Genomic DNA, 21,082 nt, shown 5'->3' with positions numbered 1-21,082 from the left:
CTTTTCTTTTATACACTATATGCCACAAGAGGTAGTATGTACAGTATATGATGGTGATGCAATGGTATCAAAGCACATTCAGAGAATACCAGCTATCTGTACTCCTACCAAAGGAATGAATTAATAATCATAGTGAAATCATGTTTTTGACCAATTAGATCCCTTGTCTCAAACCGCCCTTTAATTATTGACGGTTATCCTGAAGGCAGAGCGGCCACTTGGGAATCGGAAGGTCCCCGGTTCAATCCCTGGCTCCCCCTGGGTTAGTGTCGAAGTGTCCTTGAGCAAGACACTGAACCCCTAGCTGCTCCGGGTGAGCAGGTTGGTGCCTTGCTCGGTTTCTTTCGGCGTCGGTATGTGAATGAGCAATGAGTGTGTCTCATAGCATGAGACTGGTGTTTTAAAGCCAGGGGAGCCACAATTCACCAAACTAATCGATTAAATTGATTATACTAAATTATTGATTATCGATAATTCAATAAAATCATATATTAATAATCAGTGAAACGTTTCTAAAAATATAAAATAAAACTGTGAAATGAGCATATTGACAAGTATAAACAATATGTGCTTTTTGATTATTTGATTAATTGAAAAAAATGATCAATATTTGCAAAGAAAATAATCAATATTTGCAGCCACACTTAAAGCTACACTATAACCTCTGCATGTTCGAATGAAAGCAAAGATGGTGGAGCATCTAGTGTTTGTAGTGATATCCAGCTCTCCCACAGAAGTGAAAACGGCATTCACAGACCATGTGACGTGAACGTGAATATATTATTTACCGAAGTGATGAAATTAGACACCAGAATAGAACAGCATTATGTAAATATTGTGATGTGACTGTAGGCTGACAGTAACGTATACAATGCTAGAGGGTGTGACCATACAGCCTGCTCAACATCAGTAGCAGAGTAATGCAGTGTGTCTGTGGAAAAAGGAAATAATACTGTACAGGAGTGGTTCTCAAACATTTTCTAGCTTCAGTACCCCCTTTCCCTGATTTTTGAATCCAGATACTTTAGCCGACTACTACAAAACTGCAAAGGAAACCCATCGCCAGGATATCATGCTATGAATAAATGATAATGCAGTGAAAGATTTGCAATTGAGCAGGACATAGCTGATCTACAAGCTCTCAACGTGTCGCTTGTACGTGGCGACGGCGTGTTGTGAGCTTGTAGATCTGGGATGAAAGTGGTTACAGCTCTTATGGGGCAAATGCCCCCCAGCACACCCATCCTTTAAAATTGACTTGAAATCGATGCCAAGTGTAATAGCAGCATGTTTATCATGGATGTTATTACTTGTAAGGGACCTGTATACAGGATCAAGACGATTTATACTTAAAATGTATACGTACAAATGTTTGTTTACAAAAGCATATCCAAGTACAAGTTACATTGCCAAAGAAAGCTTATCAGCAAAGCAATGTGCCAATCACGCCACATAAAACAAAGGAGAAAAAAAGACTGCAGTGTAGCCTATTATATTCCGCCGCCATCGCTATGCAGTGTTCAGATAGTTCAGTATTATATTTGTTGTTCATTGGCAGGAAAGTAGATCTTCAGTTCCCCTATAATGGGTCTGTCTTCTTTTTCTTTCTTAGTTCCAACCTCTAACAAATCTATACATTTTTATCCCTCGATTTTGTAACCCTTTTTTCACCCGGTGCCAATTTGCTAAGTGATCCTGGGCACTACACTCCCCCCACCAACCTAGGGAGGCCAGGGCCGAGCTCATGCCTCCTTCAATGCATGAGAGCCAACTGACCTTCTTGTCACCTGACAGGGGGGAGTTTCCCCGGTTGGACGTAGCGCGTGGAAGGAACACGTTATTCCAACCAGTTCCCTTCCCCTAGCCTGGGACCAGACGAATCTGCGAGTGCAAAAAAAAATTGCACTCTGCGATTTGGGTCTGGCACCGCTCCATAGAGAATCCATTTCCTGCTCCAGAAGACGTGGGGCACCAATCAGGGCCCAGTATTCGAATATGGGCGACTGTAATTGGTAGTTGGTTGTAGGTCTAACCAATTGCGTCGAGGGACATTGTTTTGATCCCGCCCCTTGGGAAACAAATCGTCCTCATGGAAGCACCAGACTCATATCCACGCAGTGATATAGTCTAGCTACGCCAGGCTACCCTTCCCCTCCATCAGGCGCCCCGGCTGACCAGGGGGAGGCAGTATAGTGACCAGGATTACTACATGTTTTTGTGAGGGTATTAACTACCCTAGGAGACACGGGGAGAACATGCAAACTCCACACAGAGTAGGCCCTTTCGCCAACCCCACCTAGGGTATGGGCGCTGGTGACGCTGGCTTATTTACTTGATTGACTTTGGCAGTTTAATTCTAACATACAATTCAGCACATACATACTCTCATTAACTCCAGGCAATGAATCTTACTGGACTCAATCGCAGTCACGTCTGTTCTGTAAAAAGGACCCATTGTTCCTTAATGCACACGTACAGAAGGATAAACAGTATAGCTACACTACATACACATGGGAAAGAGTCACATGTTCAGCATTCAGAGATGTAGACAGAAGGTCATGGGTTTGTGGATGTTTTGTAGCCAGGAGGCTAGCTTCCAGCGTTGCCATGTCCACTTATTATAAGAGACTTTGTTTTGTTTTTCCTGTAAAGTCGCTTTGTAGATATTGGCAATTGTGGGTTGCATTACTTTGGGCTTGTTTCTAAAGTGTAGTTCCTTACCGGTATTTTAGCCTGGTAAACCCCCCTCCCTCCGGAAATCTAATTTGCATTTGATTTCAGGAAGGAGGTCTGGGATTGCTCGGGGAGTAAAGCTGCCCGAACTGCTGCGGTTTCGAACCAATCAGCGGCTGCTAGGGGCGGGATCATCCAATCACCTGCCAAGTAGCATGAAAAAATGAAAACGCCGTCTGTCATCGATTCTGCTTCCGAAGTCTCAGATGGAAGTAGGCTGTGAAACAAAATGTGTGTCGCAAGCTTTTTCCATTTGACGGAGCCAGGTTACCGGTATTTGGGCTTGCTTACAATTTTTTTTATTATTATTTAACCACTTAAACCCCAGCATACGTATTGTAAGAAAGCTTTCACTGAAAACAGCAGGTCGATAAGCTCACAACGCGACGCGTTGTGTCGCATTGTGAGCTCATTATCGATCGGCTATTTTCAGCGAAAGCTTTCCCCACAATAACAGAAAAGACACTAGTATTGAGCCCTGAGGGACTCCAGTTACTCCAGGTTTAAGTGAATAAAACAGTGGTTCTCAAATATTTTCATATCATTTGTCTGCTGACCTCCATCTGAAAATGTTTCAGAGCCCGCCCCCGTACCAGATGTACAGTATGTTAGAATGTTTCAAATATCTTCCCAAATATTCCACATTTTATTTCAAGATTTTTTGAAAATAGCCTATCTACAAGCTCACATCGCATTGCGATGCGACGCGTTGTGAATGTGAGCTTGTAAATCATTTATTCATAGCATTATTCAAATAGCCGATGAATACAGTATATAGGTTCAAAGTGCTCATGCGGCCTATAGTCGCTTCTTTTTTTACTTGTTTTCATAGACCTGGTTGCTTATTTCTCTCGCAAAATCTGGCAGCACTGCTAGCTTCAGATCAGTAACCGAGAGCACGTATTGGACATTATATCCAGTGAGATGATTCAAGACAATGTTTATATTGTCTTTGTTCTTCTCACAGGTTGTCATAATTACCAATAAGAGAGTGAATGAATGTTAGATGTGATTATGTGTAGAATCTAGGGCTGTCCCACACAGAGCATGTGAGCGGAGCGGGGGAAATGCCGCTCGTCGCTCCAGGGGGCTGTTGTCAGTTGTCACGCTCGCTATTCGTTCATGTTGATTCCCCCCCCCCCCCGCTCCGCTCCCCGTCGCTCACGTTGATTTGCGCACCTCTCACTCCGCGCTCCGCTCAGACCGGGCCGCTCACGCAAAAAAAAAGAGAAAAGGAAAAAAAAAGTCGAAATTTGAATGAAAACTTGATCAAGGACGTGCGCTGTGCACTTCTGGATGTCTGTGTGTCTGAGTCGGTTGGCGGCCCCCGCCGGAGCGGCTTGGAGCGGCAGGCGGTCCTCGCTCCGAGTAGCGCTCCATTCTTTTTATAAGCCAGCTCCCCGCTACGTTAAAAATCGTCTCGCTCCGCTCCGCTCACATGCATAGGAGTTCTCTTTACGAGACTTGAAATCTGAAAGACTGAAATCTGTCATAGGCTAGCACTTTATGGTAAATTATGGTAAATCTCAAGAGCCAATCACAATGGCTATGTCTGTAAAAGCCAACTTGTGAAAGTTTTTTTTGTTGACATGCATGTAGAATTTCTTTGTTCGTAGTTTGGTTTGTAATGTGAAGTATTTCTAAAATATGTTCATATTAGAGACCAGCCAGCTGTAAACTTGTCACTGTATTGCCTTGCCTCAACAGCAAATGCAACTAGCAATCTTAATAAATGCTTAATCTATAACCTGCTTCACAAGAACAATGTTGATGTAAGAGATTGTGATGAAGAGCAAGCATGAAGCTTGTATCATTGATCTATGCATGTACAAAAAAAGTGTTTTCTCTCTTTCTCTGAGTTACACCAACACTTTTTTTAAGCTGTTTTGTTCATAGAAGTGAAGCATTTCCAAAACCTTTAGCACCACACTAGCCAAAACAGCCACAAGCGGCCTGCCGGTGCAAAGCATAAATTACCCAACGACTCTGCATGCTGAGAGAGTATGCAGATATTTTGACATTCAAGTGACAGAAACGTTTGCCACTGCTGTAAGAATTGCGCTAATGGCCGAAAAATATATTTTTGGTATCGGCATAAACAAGCAGAATGAATTAAAGCTTTGGTCAGTGAACCAGGTGTGTGAAGCTGAACATGGAGATAGATGGCATGTTGTCTGCATGTGTTTTAACAGCTCGCTGTGTGCTGTGTCCCCCTCTCCCCCTTCCTGTACCCTAAAAGCGGAACTACCTCCCCCTTACACAGCCATCGCCAGTCCTGACGCGGGCGGCGTGCCCGTCATCAACTGCCGTGTGTGCCAGTCGCTCATCACCCTGGACGGCAAGTTGCACCAACACGTGGTCAAGTGTACCGTCTGCAACGAGGCGACGGTAAGTGAGATTGGTCACAGATTCTGCTGATATGTAAGTTGTAATTACAAATCATGACATAGCTGAGGGGGATTTAAATGAAACTAAAACTTCCTTTCACAGTATTGATTTAGGAACACGATTGGATCCGTTGATCTGGCTCCGGATCTTCAGTTAGTAAAATCAACAGGAAGTTGACATTGTCATTTTCTTTTTCTTTTTTAGATGCTGTGTTGAGTTTTGTAACACACATTATTGTCAGAATCTGCTTTGTTCACGTTTGTCTATTTGCTGACTTTGAGAGCTGTTTCACTGTGCAATGTAAATCAATTAGGAGACTATTTTGGAATTTCAATTTCTAATCAACGGAGCAACTATTAAACATATCTCACCAATATTTTGAGTTATGGCAAGGTAACTACACAACCCATACATTTACCAAAGTCTCATTTTGTTTTAAGTCCCACCTCAATATCCTGTTGCATGAGGAAATACATCAAACCTAAGGAGTATATTGATAGTAAGATATGTCACGTTCTAGAAACTGGGTAATCATCTCAAGTCATATTTGTTTAGTTTTTTACTGAATGGGTTCCCAGATTGGGCACTGGGGGAAGCAAAGAAGTCTGATGGAATGCATTTAAGTCAGTGGGAGTCGGACAAGCTTATCAATAAACAATAACTTTGAATTATTGTGATCTTAGTATTGGCTCAGGAAGATAAAAGAACACATATCACACGTTGTTTTCTGATCTCTACATTTCTGACTGGGCAGTATATGGGCTGTGTCAGCGCAAGACAGTCAATTAGCGACAGCCTGTCAACACCTGCTGAGTATAGCGAGACACTGACTGACATTTAGCAGCAACAAAGTAAGTAGATTGGAGACTACAATATGATTGTGATATTGCTCTGAATTCGCAGTACCACATGCAATGAATTGAACGGTAGTCCTGTAATTAGGGGTTATCATTAATTTGACATTAGTGACACCTCCTGATGTGGGTTTAGCTTGCTTCCCATGACAGCTTCCGTCGGTTCTACGAAGCTCACTGATAACTGACGGTCATGGACAGCTGTCTGTATATGTCTGATCTGGAACAGCTGTACATTAAGCCTGAGCAGTGGACAGGTTCATATTTAAGGTCATGCATCAGTATATCCACTAGGTCAGCTATATATATATATCGTTGCTGTCGGGCAGAAACCTCCTATCTCCATATTTTAGCTTTTTCTGTTTTTCTGTAAATTAACGTCCTACTTGATCATACTACAGCGTCACACAAAAGTAGCAGGTCTTACAAGCTCAAAATGCAGCACGAAGCGACGTGTTTTGAGCTTGTAGATCTGCTATGCTTGCTCCTTTTTGTATTTTTTTATCCTGAAAAGTAACAGTTTTGGAGATATGAGGTTTGCACTTGACTCAACAATGACGTTATACGTGTGTGTGTGTGTGTGTGTGTGTGTGTGTGTGTGTGTGTGTGTGTGTGTGTGTGTGTGTGTGTGTGTGTGTGTGTGTGTGTGTGTGTGTGTGTGTGTGTGTGTGTGTGTGTGTGTGTGTGTGTGTGTGTGTGTGTGTGTGTGTGTGTGTGTAAACGGGGACGGTGATCAGAGCAGAGGGACTGAACTGAACTCAGGTGACAAGTGAAGTTAAGATCACAGATATAGAAACCTAGATACCTCATTGGCCTCTGCATATTTGGCCTCTGCATATTTCCGGGGGGGACGGGCACTGGCCAATCACAGCGTGTTGACTACTGGCCAACCACAGCGCGTCTTTTCCAGGACTTGTCGGAATCTAGTTGTCCCGCCCCCACCTGCCTCTGATTGGCCTACTGAACGCCCCCTTCTGTGACGCACACGGAAATTTCCTCGCCCCCCCCAGAAGCGGATACAGACGCTCCATACATACGCTTCAGAGCCGGAGGAGGCGTCTACCTTTATATGTCTATGGTTAAGATGCTTCTAAGACCCCATGGCAGATAGGTGTCCTCAAGGATGCCAGAGTTAATTTATGGCTGGTTGAGCTTGTGATTTGAGAGAGCTGTCGCCGCAGGGAACGGAATTCCACCAGCCTCCTCCGACCGTGATCTGTGTCTAGCACGGATCATAGTCAATTAGAATTGTAATAGCATTTTAATGTCATCTGTCAATTATGCATTTTTTTAACTTTTTTACTGTGATTTGTTGTTTAAAAACTTCAGTCTTGCTTTTGCGTATTCTGAATTATTATGATTATCATGTTGTTGGTCAATGGTCATCCACGAATGGAAAGCACTTTGGGTCAGCTTATGTTGTGATGTAAAACATGCATAAAGATGACTTGACACTTGCTGCATTTTTGGTGTTAAGCCACACGCCACCACCGTGTTCTTCTGTACAAATGAACCCCAGACAACCCTTCGCAACCCCATCAAACCAGTTCCTAAGCAGTCACAGTTGGGTGTGTTTGACAGAACCAGTACTGACATAAACCTGACTGACAACCACGTCTGAACCTAACAAGCATTACTTTAACTGCATAGATGTGATGATGACAGAGCCTTGTTTACCTGTCCGTCTTCGTCAAATTGAAGATGATGCACCACCGTCCATACTCGTGTATGATTAGACCTATTGCTCATGTAGTCCGATATATTCCCACACAAGTGGGCAGTTTGATCAAAAAGCCTTTTTGACTGGTGGGTCCTTTTGGGGAGTCCTGTATAGATCTGTGATCGTTACTTTATGATGAGCTGTCTCTGCATCACATTGTCAATACAATGATCTTGTGTGTTGCAGCCCATTAAGAACCCCCCGACAGGGAAGAAGTATGTGAGGTGTCCCTGCAACTGCCTGCTGATCTGTAAAGACACATCTAGGAGGATAGGATGTCCTCGACCCAACTGGTACTTACATCATCATCATCACAAAAAGACAACATTGTCAATTTGTCTGAATGTTGAATCATAAACAAATATTGGAACCACCTGAGAAAAAAATTCACCCGAATATAAATTTAACCACACCAATTCTGGCGTCCAAATATGTATATATACAGTATGTTTTATTCCAAAAATAACTAAAATGTTGTGTAACAATGTGTGCGTGTGTAGATAGGTTATTTTTTGCTAATTCATCGTACGATGAGGTATATAGGACTTAAATGGTTAATTTTCAAAAAACGTGAACTCCCTCTCACTCTCTACATATGGTACATAGTATAGTACATTATTTGATGTATGATTGATGTATTCCATTATGCTTGTATTATTTCAGTATTTTGTTTAACAGAAATACAGGGATATGTATGTACAATTGCTCCTTGTATTGTGTAATATTAATGCTATTTTACTACAGTATACTACTATACAGTATTCTATCAAATGATACTCATACTGTTGCACAACATGCCTACGCCTGTCGCAATTATTTGAGACAATCACAATTATTTTGCATAATCGTTTCCATGTTAAAAAATGTTCAACATGGAAAACGAAATGCTGAAAATGTTTTTCCAAAAATCGCAGAAATAGCAGATCTGCAGCTTATAGATCAGCTATTTCCTCTAATAAATATGTCAGTAATTTGTCATATACTATGCCATGTGCCAATTTTGATTACGAAGCCTAAAAGGCAAACACAAATGGCATTCTTGTTCACACGGAACAATGTTCAATGTAAAAAAAGACACAATAAAACCGTTAATTGCGATTATTTGTATGACAATTAATCGTCAACTTGAATCTTGTAAATAGATGACATCCCTAAACTTGCCTAAACTTGCCTCGCTGCTTCCGCGTGCCGTCAAAGTGACGTCATCAGAATGTCTTTGCCCCGCCCACAGCAGACGCATCATCAACCTGAGCCCGGTGATGGTGATCCCGGAGGAGCAGCCCGCCCAGCCGGCGCTGCCCGTCCAGCCAGAGGGCATGAGGGTCGTCTGTGGACACTGTGGAAACACCTTCCTAGTACGTTAATCCCGCCTTCCCCCGTCTAGTCTGTCTGTGTCTGACCAATCATGGACTTGACCCTGTATTGTTTATTGTTTATTATACAGATCCCCATTAGCTGTCGCACACTACAATAATAAATTCATCACAATATAAAACATTTCACTATCACAGAAAAAAAAGAGAAACCAACAGGAATGCAGCAGATTTTAAAATTGCACAGTCAATCCGGTATGTAAGTTATGAATGGTATAGTATACCTGTATAATGTTTAAGTAATTAAGTTTCCTTATAATCAAGCTTTTCCTTCTTCTAAATCCTCTTCATTGAATTGGACTTAGGCAGAAGTAAAGTTATCGATCCACCTCTCACCTGTAGAATGGAGTAGTGTTTATTGTGGGTATACATACACACATTTCATCATGCAATGTAAACAACATCGTCTCTTGTCACATAGTCGATAGTCATAGTGGGTAGTAGTAGTTCTGGTTAACAGAGCTAGTCATGTTTGCACAGGGCTGTTGAGTGTTGATAGAAAGATGATAAAGGTTTGGGTGGGTGAGTGATGGATGGAGAAAGACACACAGACAGATGAATGTTTGTTGGTAACTGACTGAGATTCAAAGGAAATAAAAAGAAAATAAAGCAACACTAGGTATTGGGCTGGGTCCAAGATCGATTAATGTGATAAATTGAGGGATTGGGATCCTGATGGACTAGGTCTGACAACTGGTTATAAAAGGAGGAACTGGCTCCCTGGTGGGACTGGGTGTGTGAGAGAGAATAGAGGCACGTGGTCCCTGTTCGGACTAGCGTCAATAAAATCTATAAATAGGTGCAAGGTTCCCAAATTGTTAGAAATAATCCATCCATTCTGACTCTGCACGTCTTTACTCTTGAGAGTCTGAAGTACAACGTGGGACCCGTACCATCCTCTGAGCTGTGCTTATAGAACCCTTGCCTTTGGAACCGTGGGGTTGGGAACCACGTCTCTTAACACTGTGCCCGTTGTTGCTTGTGGCATCCATAGGGCGGCGAGGACGCCCGCTCATCCCAGCCCCTCACTGAGCTGCCCACTGATGGCTCTCCCCCAGTCCAGCAACAGGTTGAGAAAGCTGGCCTTTCTGCTCGCTTGGGGGCTCCCATGGGTGGACATATTAACTATAGCCTAACCCAGATCCAAGCCAAATCTCTGTCTTTATTTACACTGGTGCAAAAGTGGCTTTATTTATTTTCAAAGAGAGTTTTAGCCCATGGGATATGTTTAGTTAACCACTTTGAACTTGGTGTCCCCTGTCTTGGACATGTAATCCTAGGCAAAAAAAATCAAAAGATACTGATCTGCTGATCTACAAGCCAACAAAGCATTTCCATGTGACGCCTTGTGAGCTTGTAGATCATCTATTCTCACTATTCGTCATACAGTCCTTTACATAAGGCATTAAGGGTCATGAAACCCTAGGCTGAATTTGTATTTTGTTTTCCTTTTGAGATTAAAAACTACAGCAGATAAAAAAACTAGTAACCAACACAGCTGCAACTAATCAAATGAATGTTAGATGTGTGTTAGATTTAGGTGTGCCAGTGTTCAAGCAGACAGTAGACATTACAATACACAATCTGACACACCTAAATCTAAACACCCATTATTAATTTGGGTGCCATATTTTACCCTGCTGTACTTTTTAACCTGAACCACAAAACAAACTACAGCCTGCGGTTTCATCGCCCTTTTAAGTGGTGAAATAATAGTTAAAAGAAATCGTTAGTTCTAGCAGTGCTCCAACTTCTCTTGTCTGAGACAGGTTGTCACTGCTAGGTTGACGGCCAGATTGCGCCAGCTTGTGCTGCAGAAATCCCTCTTTTCAGAGAGAACCATCTTTAGAGCCAGGTGTATGGAAAGCCACATTTTCACTCGTGTGAAAAAGGACATGTTTGATTAAGTTCACCCATAGTAGGAGAAAAATTAATTAAATACTTTCATTAACCCTACTTTGTTAACATCAAAGCACTTCATAGAATAAACATTGACACCGCCAGCTAACATCTTTTTTAATAGTTTTAGGTGCTGAATAAACTCTTAAACTGTTCCAATTCCTAACTTCTGTCCTTGATACAGGAGATGTCAATGTTTTCCCGGTAAACCTCCACGTTACCACGACTAGTTAGTTCAAATCAATGCCAATGAGGCTATTGTTGATTCTCCTCACTCCTACGGTAGAGTAGAGTGCGTGTGCGCGCGCGTGCGTGTGTGCGTGCGTGCGTGTGTGTGTGTACACACAGGGACAGTCTGCATGAAATGCAAATTAACATGACTTTTTATTGTCTGTTCTCTTGCAGTGGATGGAGTTACGGTTTAACACGCTAGCCAAGTGTCCACACTGCAAAAAAATGTGAGTCCACCCCAACTTCCACTGAACATACACACACCACAATCAACTAAGATTGCTATTTTCACCACACAATTTTACTTTATCCTGAACCAGACCTCTGTTTCCCTGTCGACAACCAGCCCAGACAAGTGATTCAGAAAGGTGATTTATACTTAGTCAATCTGGGAACCATTCGGTAAAACAATAAGCAGAAATTGGAGTATCTGTCTTGAGAGATTAATACTCAGTTGCCTGCCTCTGGCATGCACCAAAAGTAGCAGATCTACATACTTACGAAGCGCCGCAATACGACACTGTGTGAGCTTGTAAATCTGCTATTTTCTGTCTTCGCCAAGGCGCGCAACCAAGTATAATTCAGGCATAACATCTGGATGCGCCCAATACAAATTCCTATGCACATGTGCTTATATTCATGCTGCCGGCTGTTTTTAGAAATTGTGTGTAGGAATTTGTACTGGGCGCGTCTTCGTAGATGCCGTGTCATGCCAGATTACAGATGCTACACTGAATTCTATGACTTCTTGCCTTATTCTGATTGATATTTTCTTATCCAGTTGATGGAATGAACTGGATACTGGAACTGGATTGATGGAATTTATCTACCGGTATCTCAAGATTCAAATGTGTTATTGTTACATCTTATACTCAAGTACAGTTTAGTCTTATATTATAAGACTAAAAAAATAAATCTACCGAAGAATCTAGGCTTAGGAAATCACTCTTGAGCAGTTTTCTGGTTCATTGGATCGATACAATGCAGTCAAAAGTACAGTAGTAGGAATGTGGACATGTGATATGTGTAGGCGGTGTTACCCAGAGGCTAATCTCAACATGTGACAGGCATTAGTGCTCCTGGAAGCGGAATTGGACCAAGCACTCACAATGCTCAACACAGGGGTGGTGATGGGGAAAGGTGTGTGCGTCTGTATGTCAGAGCACTGCGAGATAGTGGAGGATAATACATCATGCTACAAGCTACAGCTAGCACGTATTTTATTGATTACTTCTATGACCCATCCACATCTCTCTCTCTGTCTTTGTCTCCTTTTCTCTCTTTATCTAGAGTATGTACTGTAAGTATCTGGCTGTCTTATCTCTTAAGACGGACAGCAAACTAGATATGGAGCGAGAGTAGAGGAGGGATGGGGCTCAAAATTAAGGGCAACACCTTTTTCTTAAAGGATGTGTGTAAAGGGAGTTTTTTAACAATTTTCCATTTCTATTTAGAAAAACAGGGTACTCTGTAAGAAAGTTGGGGCATTAGATAATATTTTGGGAGGAGAAAATGCTTGAGACTAGATGGCTTTGGCGAGCCATAATGATTGAATAATCACTTACTCCAAGTATATTGAGCTATTAATGGACTATTACATTTTGGCACAGAAGTCATTGATATGTTTGTAGAATTAACTTTGTGGGCATTAGAAGAACGGTGGGGGGGGGGGGGGGGGGGGGCATACAGTAAGACTTTCTCTGAGGAAAAGTCTCTCAAATTTATCCAAGCAGATTACAGTAGTTTGAAATCTGGACACATTACACATCATTATAAATTGCATGTAAGTTTACTTTGCTCAGGGTTATATTAAAAGAGCTGTAAGTGATTTTCTTTTTTTTGTTAAATAGCTCTATATTTGGATAGTAATCACTGCTATCTAGTGTTTGTTCAGTAACAGGGGTCTCCCTGTCTCTCCAGCTCTTTAGTAAACAGAAAATACATTTTCTGGTCCATTTACCAATTTTTACACAGGATAAAAAAGTGAAATTAACAGATTATAGAGCTTTAAGAAATAAGGATATTAAAAGAAATATCCTTCTTGTTTTAACTAAAGAAATATCACTTTAGGTCCAGGTCATGGGTTTAATCGCAACACAGTGTAATGCATTCATGAATATTCATTGTATTGTAAGTTGCTTTAGGTAAAAATAAATATTCATATTGGCTTATACCTTTTTGTGCTGATGAGCTGAAAAGTGTGTGCCATAGATGAGTTAACCCCTCTTAATCCTGAAAGATATGCAAATACGTTTTTGAAGAATTAAAAAAATAACGCCTATAATGATGCCCAAATTATGTATGCCACATTGAAAGTGGTTCAGTGTGTCTGTGGGGTTTATGAATATTTAGCCAATGAAAAGTATTAACAAGAGCTTGTGACTACATAATAACTACATCGCATCCATTGGAACACCGGCTCCTGGAAAGTAAAGGGATTTGGACATGCGAGGTTTCCACCCCGACAGTGACAAAGTGAGAGATAAAGTCAGATGGAGGCTTGGGTCTGACACAGCTACAAAATGTCCACTCGAGAGAGAACCGGAAAACAGGAAACGAAACACGTAGGACGGGAGGGAACAGAGAGAAACTTAGTAAAGATTAGTCAGAACCCTTAAGCCATCTGAAGAAAAAAAACAACGCTTCCTGAAGAATGCTTTAGTACAGTCACATGTAAAGCATGTGAGAGAGTGGAGTGAGCCCACCCTCCTCCTTCCCCCCCCCCGAAAAATACTGATCTCAAGTCAGTTGGGGCGCATTTCAACCTAACTGTTTATGACGGCCTCTGTGGAGTAAAATAAAATAATGAAATTCATCATGACTACAGGAGCAGGGCATGTAACCCAAACGTTGGTGCTTTTCATCTGCGATTGGAAAAAAGGCACCGCGGGAGGCCGATGCCTCACGGCAGTGGAAGCCACATCATTAGCATAGTGTACACTTAATGTTAAATGGGTCTGCTAATTGTAGATAAAGTGTTTTATGTGACTAGAATGCTGCGTTTTCAAGCTGTTGAGTCAAGGCAACCAAGGCGACCTGGTGGCCTGTGAAATAATCATTTGTCTAAATGTTTCACCCGTCTGTCTGTTTGTATGTATGTACAGTACCGTATATGTTGTTGCTGTCGGGCAGAAACCTTTTATTTCCATATTCTAACCTTTTTGTGTTTTTTCGTAAATTAACGCCCTACTTGATCATACTACAGCGTCACACAAAAGTGTAAAAAGTAGCAGGTCTACAAGCTGGAAACGCGGTGATCTGCTACTTTTGCTATTTTTGAATTTGAATCCTGAAAACAGTTTTGGACATAATTATGAGGTTTCCACCCGATAGAGATGATATATTTATGTCATTTGGTCACTTCTCACAGACTGCCCTGCTTGTTTTGTTTGTTTGTTTGTCACCCATCCAAAGATCGTCTGTTGGCAGTGCGCTACCTAGGAGGCGCTGCTGTGCTTACATCACCGTAGGAATGATCTGCATCTTTATCGGCGTGGGCTTAACGGTAAGTGCTGTGTTCCTCTGTAGAGACGTTAGTCTCTCTGTGTGTGTGTACTGTAAAATATTACTCTCAAATACTCTTCAAAATGTGTCCACCAGAGGGGGCTGACCTCTTTGTATGTCTTCCATGCGTTCTTCTTAGATGCCGGTTGGCAGTTGTGTAAAGTGTGACGGGGAGAGACGTGTCATGAGAATGCTGAATGCCTCTCTTGTTCCTTAAGTTCCTTAAGCACTCTCATATTCAGCAACAGTATTTTACAAATCTTGTTTTGTGGGTTAGGGTTTTTTTTGTGTGTTTTTTTTCTGAGTGCTGCACATACAATAGATGATCTTACACCCACTGGGAGCCACGTGGGGTCTCACATCATGTGACTGGCACTCACTGACCCAGACTAAAAACTCAATTCAAAACTTGTAAATCGTTGCTGTCGGGCAGAAACCTCTTATCTCCATATTCTAACTTGTTGTGTTCTTTCGTAAATGAATGCCCTACTTGATCATACTACAGTGTCACACGAAAGCATCAAAAGTAGCAGATGTACAAGATTGAAACACGGCGCGGAGCGATGCGCTTTGAGCTTGTAGATCTGCTACGTTTGCTATTTCTGAATTAAAATCCTGAAAAGTAACAGTTTTGGACATATGAGGTTTCCACCCGACAGCATATGTTTTATTGTTATTTTACCCTTTGAATTAGAAATAACATCTGGGCTTATACCATGACTATGCAACCTCAAGGTTCTACTAAAAAAGCTTTTTTAAATTCAAAGCATTTTAAGGTCTCTTGCTCATGAAGTGGGTTCGCAGTAACTGCTGGTTGTGTATGTAATCACATCAAGGCTCAAGGTGATCTTTATTGTTGTCTTGTGTGCAGGTACGTACGTACGAGTAAAAATCCTTTGACACGACCACCATACATACAACAGCGTAATACCATTGTGCAAAATGCACCATGGTCAAAAACCTGTTTCAAGACCAACGACATGTTGGAGCAACATTTCAGGGGAGCTGCGTTTACCAGGGGAGAACTAAGCACGTACTGTAGATAGATGTTGAAGGATATTAATATGTTACAATGACATAGTCAACCAAATGACTAGAACACCCAGAAATTCATGCTTGCTCACCAAAACCCAATATCTTTATTTAGTGTGATGCACCCATGTTGAATGCTTAACCACTCAACAGTAGCCAGACACAATATCAATGTAGCGTTGGCACAGTAAGCTCCCAAATGAAACACTGTAGCCCTAGTTGAAAATATAATTTCATCTTACAGAAATGGTTGCTCTCATGTCAATTTTAATATGATTTTGATATTAGTTGCCAAGAAGCCAATATTGCCATGAATCTCCAGTGTCAGAGAGCTTATTGAGTCAGAGACAGTTCTTTTAGGCTTTGTTTTCAGACTGCAGGAAAATCTGTCTTTCTCAAAGCTGATCTTTAGGATTGACTGTCCACACTGTTATCAAATCTGATCTTTAGGACTGACTGTCCACACTGTTATAAAATCTGATCTTTAGGACTGACTGTCCACACTGTTATAAAATATGATCTTTAGGAGTGACTGTACACAGTGTTATTTGCAAGTGATCAGAATGGATTTGTCTATTCAGACATTGTCAACCTATCTGCATTGGTTGCTTTAGTAATGATGTAATGACGTGAATAATGCTTAACCACTTAAACGCCTCTCTCCTAAGTAAAACAGAGCCGAGTTGCAACTGTACTCGGTGCGCTCTTTATTCAATCTACACCAAGTTTCTTTGACGAACATAGCGCTATTGTTGCCGAATGTTTGGCCCAGAATAGGGATGCTGGGTGGTTAACTTATACTGCGTCCTGATGTGACGCTTTGTGTGCTTGTAGATTAGCTATTTTCAGCAAGCGACACCATCATATCAAGTATAAATCTGGCTTCTGGACACAGAAGTGTCCACATCTTTAGAAATCAGATTTGACCCATAACAAAATATGTACTGTTATGTACGCGTACACACGATGTTGCAATAGGGAAACCTTGAACGTTTCAAACAACTTAGGGGGATGTGGTTAAATGCATTTTTTTTGCTGTTCAGACTTGACCAAACGTGTGAAATGTGATTTCAGTCTGGATAGGCCAAAAATATGATTTGGACTGCCAATCTGAACATAGCCTTATTGAGTAGCCAGGCTACTTGTTTAAGTATGTGTTTGTGTGTTTGTGTGTGTGTGTAAAACATAAATATGTGTACTTCATTTCCATATTGCCCGTTTTCTCCCTGCATTTTGGCACTGTTTCTAAAGATACTCAATGCCTTATGCTCTTGCACATCGTACCTGTCTTAACACATCGGGTGCCAAACACGGTCTGAACCGCGTGTTTACATAGTGTCGGTTCCGAAGCTTCGGTGCCGAACACGGTCTGAACCGTGATTTCAGTCTTTTGTTTTTTTCGTTTTTCTCCGCGCGGGCGGGGCTAGAGCAGCTCTGGGAGCACCCATTGTAATCCTGCGAAGGAAGTGCCAGATCGCTCACCGGAAACACTTTTTTTCCCCCCATCCGCTTCCTGTCTATTTCCTACTTTGAAACGCCTATATCTCCAAATCTGTTTCCTGTGGGGAAAAACGGTCATGCGCGATGCGCGATCCCCCCCCCGTTGTAACCCGCGAGTGGAATGTTATGGTTCCAGCCTGTAGCCAGGCTCATGGCAGAACATGAATCAATGCTTTTTTTTGCGTGGATTTGCTTGTAACGCACGCGGACACGTTAAACAGCAAAGCGCAGTCAATGGGGAGAATGCTGGCACCCACGGTAAGTTGTTATGAAAAAATGCTGGCACCCGATGTGTTAAGTTGTTTATCTGAAATATAATATATTGTTTTTACTTCATTACATCCAGTATTGTTTTTTTTTGTTCTCTTGACTCGTGCTTGCCTTTCTCTGTTAACAGGTGGGTACCCGGGACTTCGCCAGTCGCTACAACGCCACCTATGTGTCCTGGGCGTTCGCCTACCTCCTGGGACTCATCTGTCTGATACGGGCCTGCTACTGGGGCGCCATCAAAGTCAGCTACCCTGAAAACAGCTTTGCCTAGGACGGACGGACGAACGGCCGCCACTCTGACCCAGTCTGGCATTAACACCCGACTTAGTTTCTTTTTTTTGTTATTCAAGTTTTTGTTGTGATTTGGGTGTTCGAGTGGAGTGGATCGTAAAAGGCCTGGACAGGAACGATGTACTTCGAAGTCTGGGTTCTCTGTTTGGCATGGCTCCAGAGTTCTGATTCGCTGAGCAAACCGAAAGTGTCGGTAAACAGTCTCCACTGGGTCCAGAAGGAATGAAATCCAATAGCCCTGTTTCTGGCATAAATTGATTTAACCTCTTAAACCCCAGCATACATATTGTGGGGAAAGCTTAAGCTGAAAATAGGCGATCGACAAGCTTTCCCCACAATAACAGAAAACAGAAAATAAACTTGTATAGAGCCCTGAGGAACTCCACTCAACCATATGGGGTTTAAGTGGTTAAACCACTTGAACACGAGCATCCGTATTCTGGGGGGGTGAACGTTTTGTGAAAATAGCGGATTTACAACCTCACAACGCGTTGCAAACCGACGCATTTTGAACTTGTAGATCCGCTATTTCCAGTAACAGAATTTTGTAGAGAGAGAAAGCAGGAGGGGGTTTAGTATAGAGCCCTGGCGGACTCCAGGCTTTAGGGTTTTAGTGGTTGAATTAAATTAAATTCTGAATCGATAACAAGTGCATATTAATTGGTTTGCTAAATGATTAAATGTGATTTTCTTTCTCTCAAAGGAAAATGAATGCCATAAAATCATAACATTTATTTAAGGTTGATATTTATGCCAAGTGGATGCATTTGGATCATTTGGGACTACTTAAGTTGTTTTTTTCCCAGCAGCCTGGTGGACATACTGATGATGGTACCCGTTTGTTACCGACCAGAGCAAAACCAGACAAACTCCTACGAACAATGTACCCATTGCACTGCAATTTATGCAATTGTACGTGTTTTTTGCTGCTAGTTTGAAGCCAGTTACAGAAAGCTGCGTATTCATACTGTATTGTAACCATTTACCTTGCCTGTGTGTACACTGACAACATAGTATTAACTCTATGATGTTTTAAGTTGAAATGATCGACTTAAAAAATTATAATAATTTATAAAAAGAGAGAGCGATAGAGAAGAAATTGCCATGAAAGCAAAATGAGTCTTTGGTTGGGGTTTGAGTTGTGTAGTTACTTTGCCAGGATGATATCTAATAGTTGAAACGCACAGTGAAAGAGGCCTTTGTCACTCTTTTCGCTCAAACGAATGCAAAGCAGTCTGCCGACACTATTAACCCAACACCTGTTTTAGTTGTTCGTTTTTTTGTTAAAATGTCAACTTCCTGTTGATTTTAATATTTGATAATCCAGATTATTCAGTTTGGATTCTTCCTAATTAAAATGGCAAAATAAACAAGGTGTCGACATTTTTATACAAAATAATATATAAATACAAATTCAGTGTTGGATTTTGCAGAATGTGCTTTGTTTGCGTTTGCTTTTATGTGCTAAAAGAGTGACTTTGAGAGCTGCTTCGCTGTGTAATGTAATTCAAAGAGGAGACTATTTTGAATTAACAATTTACATCATCGCAAGTTATACACAAACCTCTACCTAAGTGTGATTTTGCTTTTTTTAAAACATCTGTGAGTGCCAATGTCACTGCTCAGTATTAACGCTTAATTTATACTCATCGCAGGGCGGTGATGCTCGCCAAAAAGAACAGATTGTCGTGTTGTTCTCCTTTTCGCCAAGCAACACCGTCGCACGACGGAGTATAAATTAGGCTTCAGTCAGAGAGCGTCCATTCAGGAGGAGCTCTTGTCGAACTGTTGGACTTAGTTTTTTTTGTGCCATGCTGCTTTTTGTTTTTAATCGAGCAATAACCTTTGTGTTTATCAGACCTTCTAACCATCTCTGCTTTCTTCCTTCTATGCCCTAGAGCAGTGGTTCTCAAGTGGGGCCCGTGGCCCTTAGGGGGCCCACCAGGGTCCAATTGGAAGAGAGAGGAAAAAAAGGAAAATCTCTATTTTTTAAAATTCTAATCCAGTTCATGAAATTGTTGGCGTCCCTATTTTGGGCATGTCTTTATTGACAATTGCTCAAATCTTTGAAAATAGCCAACCTACAAGCTCACAACGCATCACATTTCAAGGCGCCGTGAGCATATACCGTAGATTGGCTATTTTTTGTTTGTTTTAGTTAAGTTTTAAGGCATTTTGCAATAGGGGGCCCCAGCCAGAGGCTATGGCTATTTGGGGGTCCCTGGCATGGCAGAGTTTGGGAACCCCTGCCTTGGAGCAGTGATTTTCAACCCTTTTTAACTTCAAGGACCCCCAGTTTGATATGCATTAGACCACAGACTGGTACCCCAATTTACTCCTCAGTGTTAATTTCACTCTTGAGAGTTTACATTTGTACTCTCCATTTAGTTCCTAACTATCAAGCATTTACCTGGGGACCCCCTGGAATCCCCCCAAGGATCCCTGGGGGTCCCTATACCCCCACGGGAACGAGTGCCCTAGAATATCTTTGTGTTCCTCATTGCCTTTAAGTTGCCTTCCTGCCGGTATTACAGTACCAGCCATCGCAAAACATGGATCTTCACACATGTTTGCATGTCAGCCAAATCTTCCTTAACCCAGGTGTCCCCCCCCCCCCCCCCTCCCTTTTCTGTTACAGTAACAATGCTCAAAGCGTAAATAGTTCTCATTCCCACCTGTGCTTTAGAATGTATCTCCCTCGCTTGCCGCCCTTTTTTGGAACTTCCTGTGAACTCTGTGCTAGCTAGAGTAGCAACGCTACAGGCTAACTCTGCATCCCTCTCTTGACCAATGGGCACAGTTCGAACCTCTAACATTTTGTTCTGAATGTGATGATGATGATGATGAAAAAGAAAATAATGATATTAATAAAATAAAAACTCTTTGTACAGTTAAATCATTACGTGGAAAACGGTAGTGGCAGTTGGAAGGAAAAAGATGGCTCTTAGGTCTTTTTAAAAATGATAATTTATCAATAAAATGGACGAAACCTCTCCTGGTATAGCGTCGTCATTGGTTCTTGGTCTGGCATGTTGAATGAGCATTGAGCAGGATTCTGCTGCTTGCAAACGACTCTTAACCACAGAAACACAACCGCTTCAATCTTCATCTCATCCAAATTGGCCCTCTTCCTTAATTCCTTCACAGGTTTTACCACTTATAGGCCTACTTATTATGGTATAATTGGCAAGACCACATGAAGGAAGTAAGGAAGAGGCCCAAGTTTTGTTCACAATATGGCTGCTGTGCATAGAGCCTATTCTTCCCAACGGGGGTAAGCCAACCCC

General features: G+C 41.8%; 1 protein-coding gene across 3 annotated transcripts in view; it reads left to right on the top strand.

Annotated features, from left to right (window-relative positions):
• pip4p2 (phosphatidylinositol-4,5-bisphosphate 4-phosphatase 2) overlaps positions 1–20,788 on the top strand; it is a 28,508-nt gene extending 7,720 nt beyond the window's left edge. The window contains exons 2-8 of one of the 3 annotated variants that reach the window (XM_084080596.1): positions 4,997–5,121; positions 7,882–7,988; positions 8,927–9,050; positions 10,063–10,137; positions 11,373–11,425; positions 14,613–14,703; positions 17,632–20,788. In XM_084080596.1, coding sequence (XP_083936722.1) covers positions 4,997–5,121; positions 7,882–7,988; positions 8,927–9,050; positions 10,063–10,137; positions 11,373–11,425; positions 14,613–14,703; positions 17,632–17,775 — 719 coding nt within the window. In that variant the 3' untranslated portion in view covers positions 17,776–20,788. Of the gene's footprint in view, positions 1–4,972; positions 5,122–7,881; positions 7,989–8,926; positions 9,051–10,062; positions 10,138–11,372; positions 11,426–14,612; positions 14,704–17,631 lie in introns of all 3 variants that reach the window. The other 2 variants (XM_084080595.1, XM_084080597.1) reach the window with 2 other exon arrangements.
• Positions 20,789–21,082: the final 294 nt, after the last annotated feature.

The sequence above is a fragment of the Gymnoscopelus microlampas genome, assembly GCF_963454915.1.
Source record: "Gymnoscopelus microlampas genome assembly, chromosome: 15".
NCBI lineage: Eukaryota > Metazoa > Chordata > Actinopteri > Myctophiformes > Myctophidae > Gymnoscopelus > Gymnoscopelus microlampas.
The sequence above is the reverse complement of the archived record's forward strand: the minus strand, read 5'-3'. Positions and strand labels throughout refer to the sequence as shown.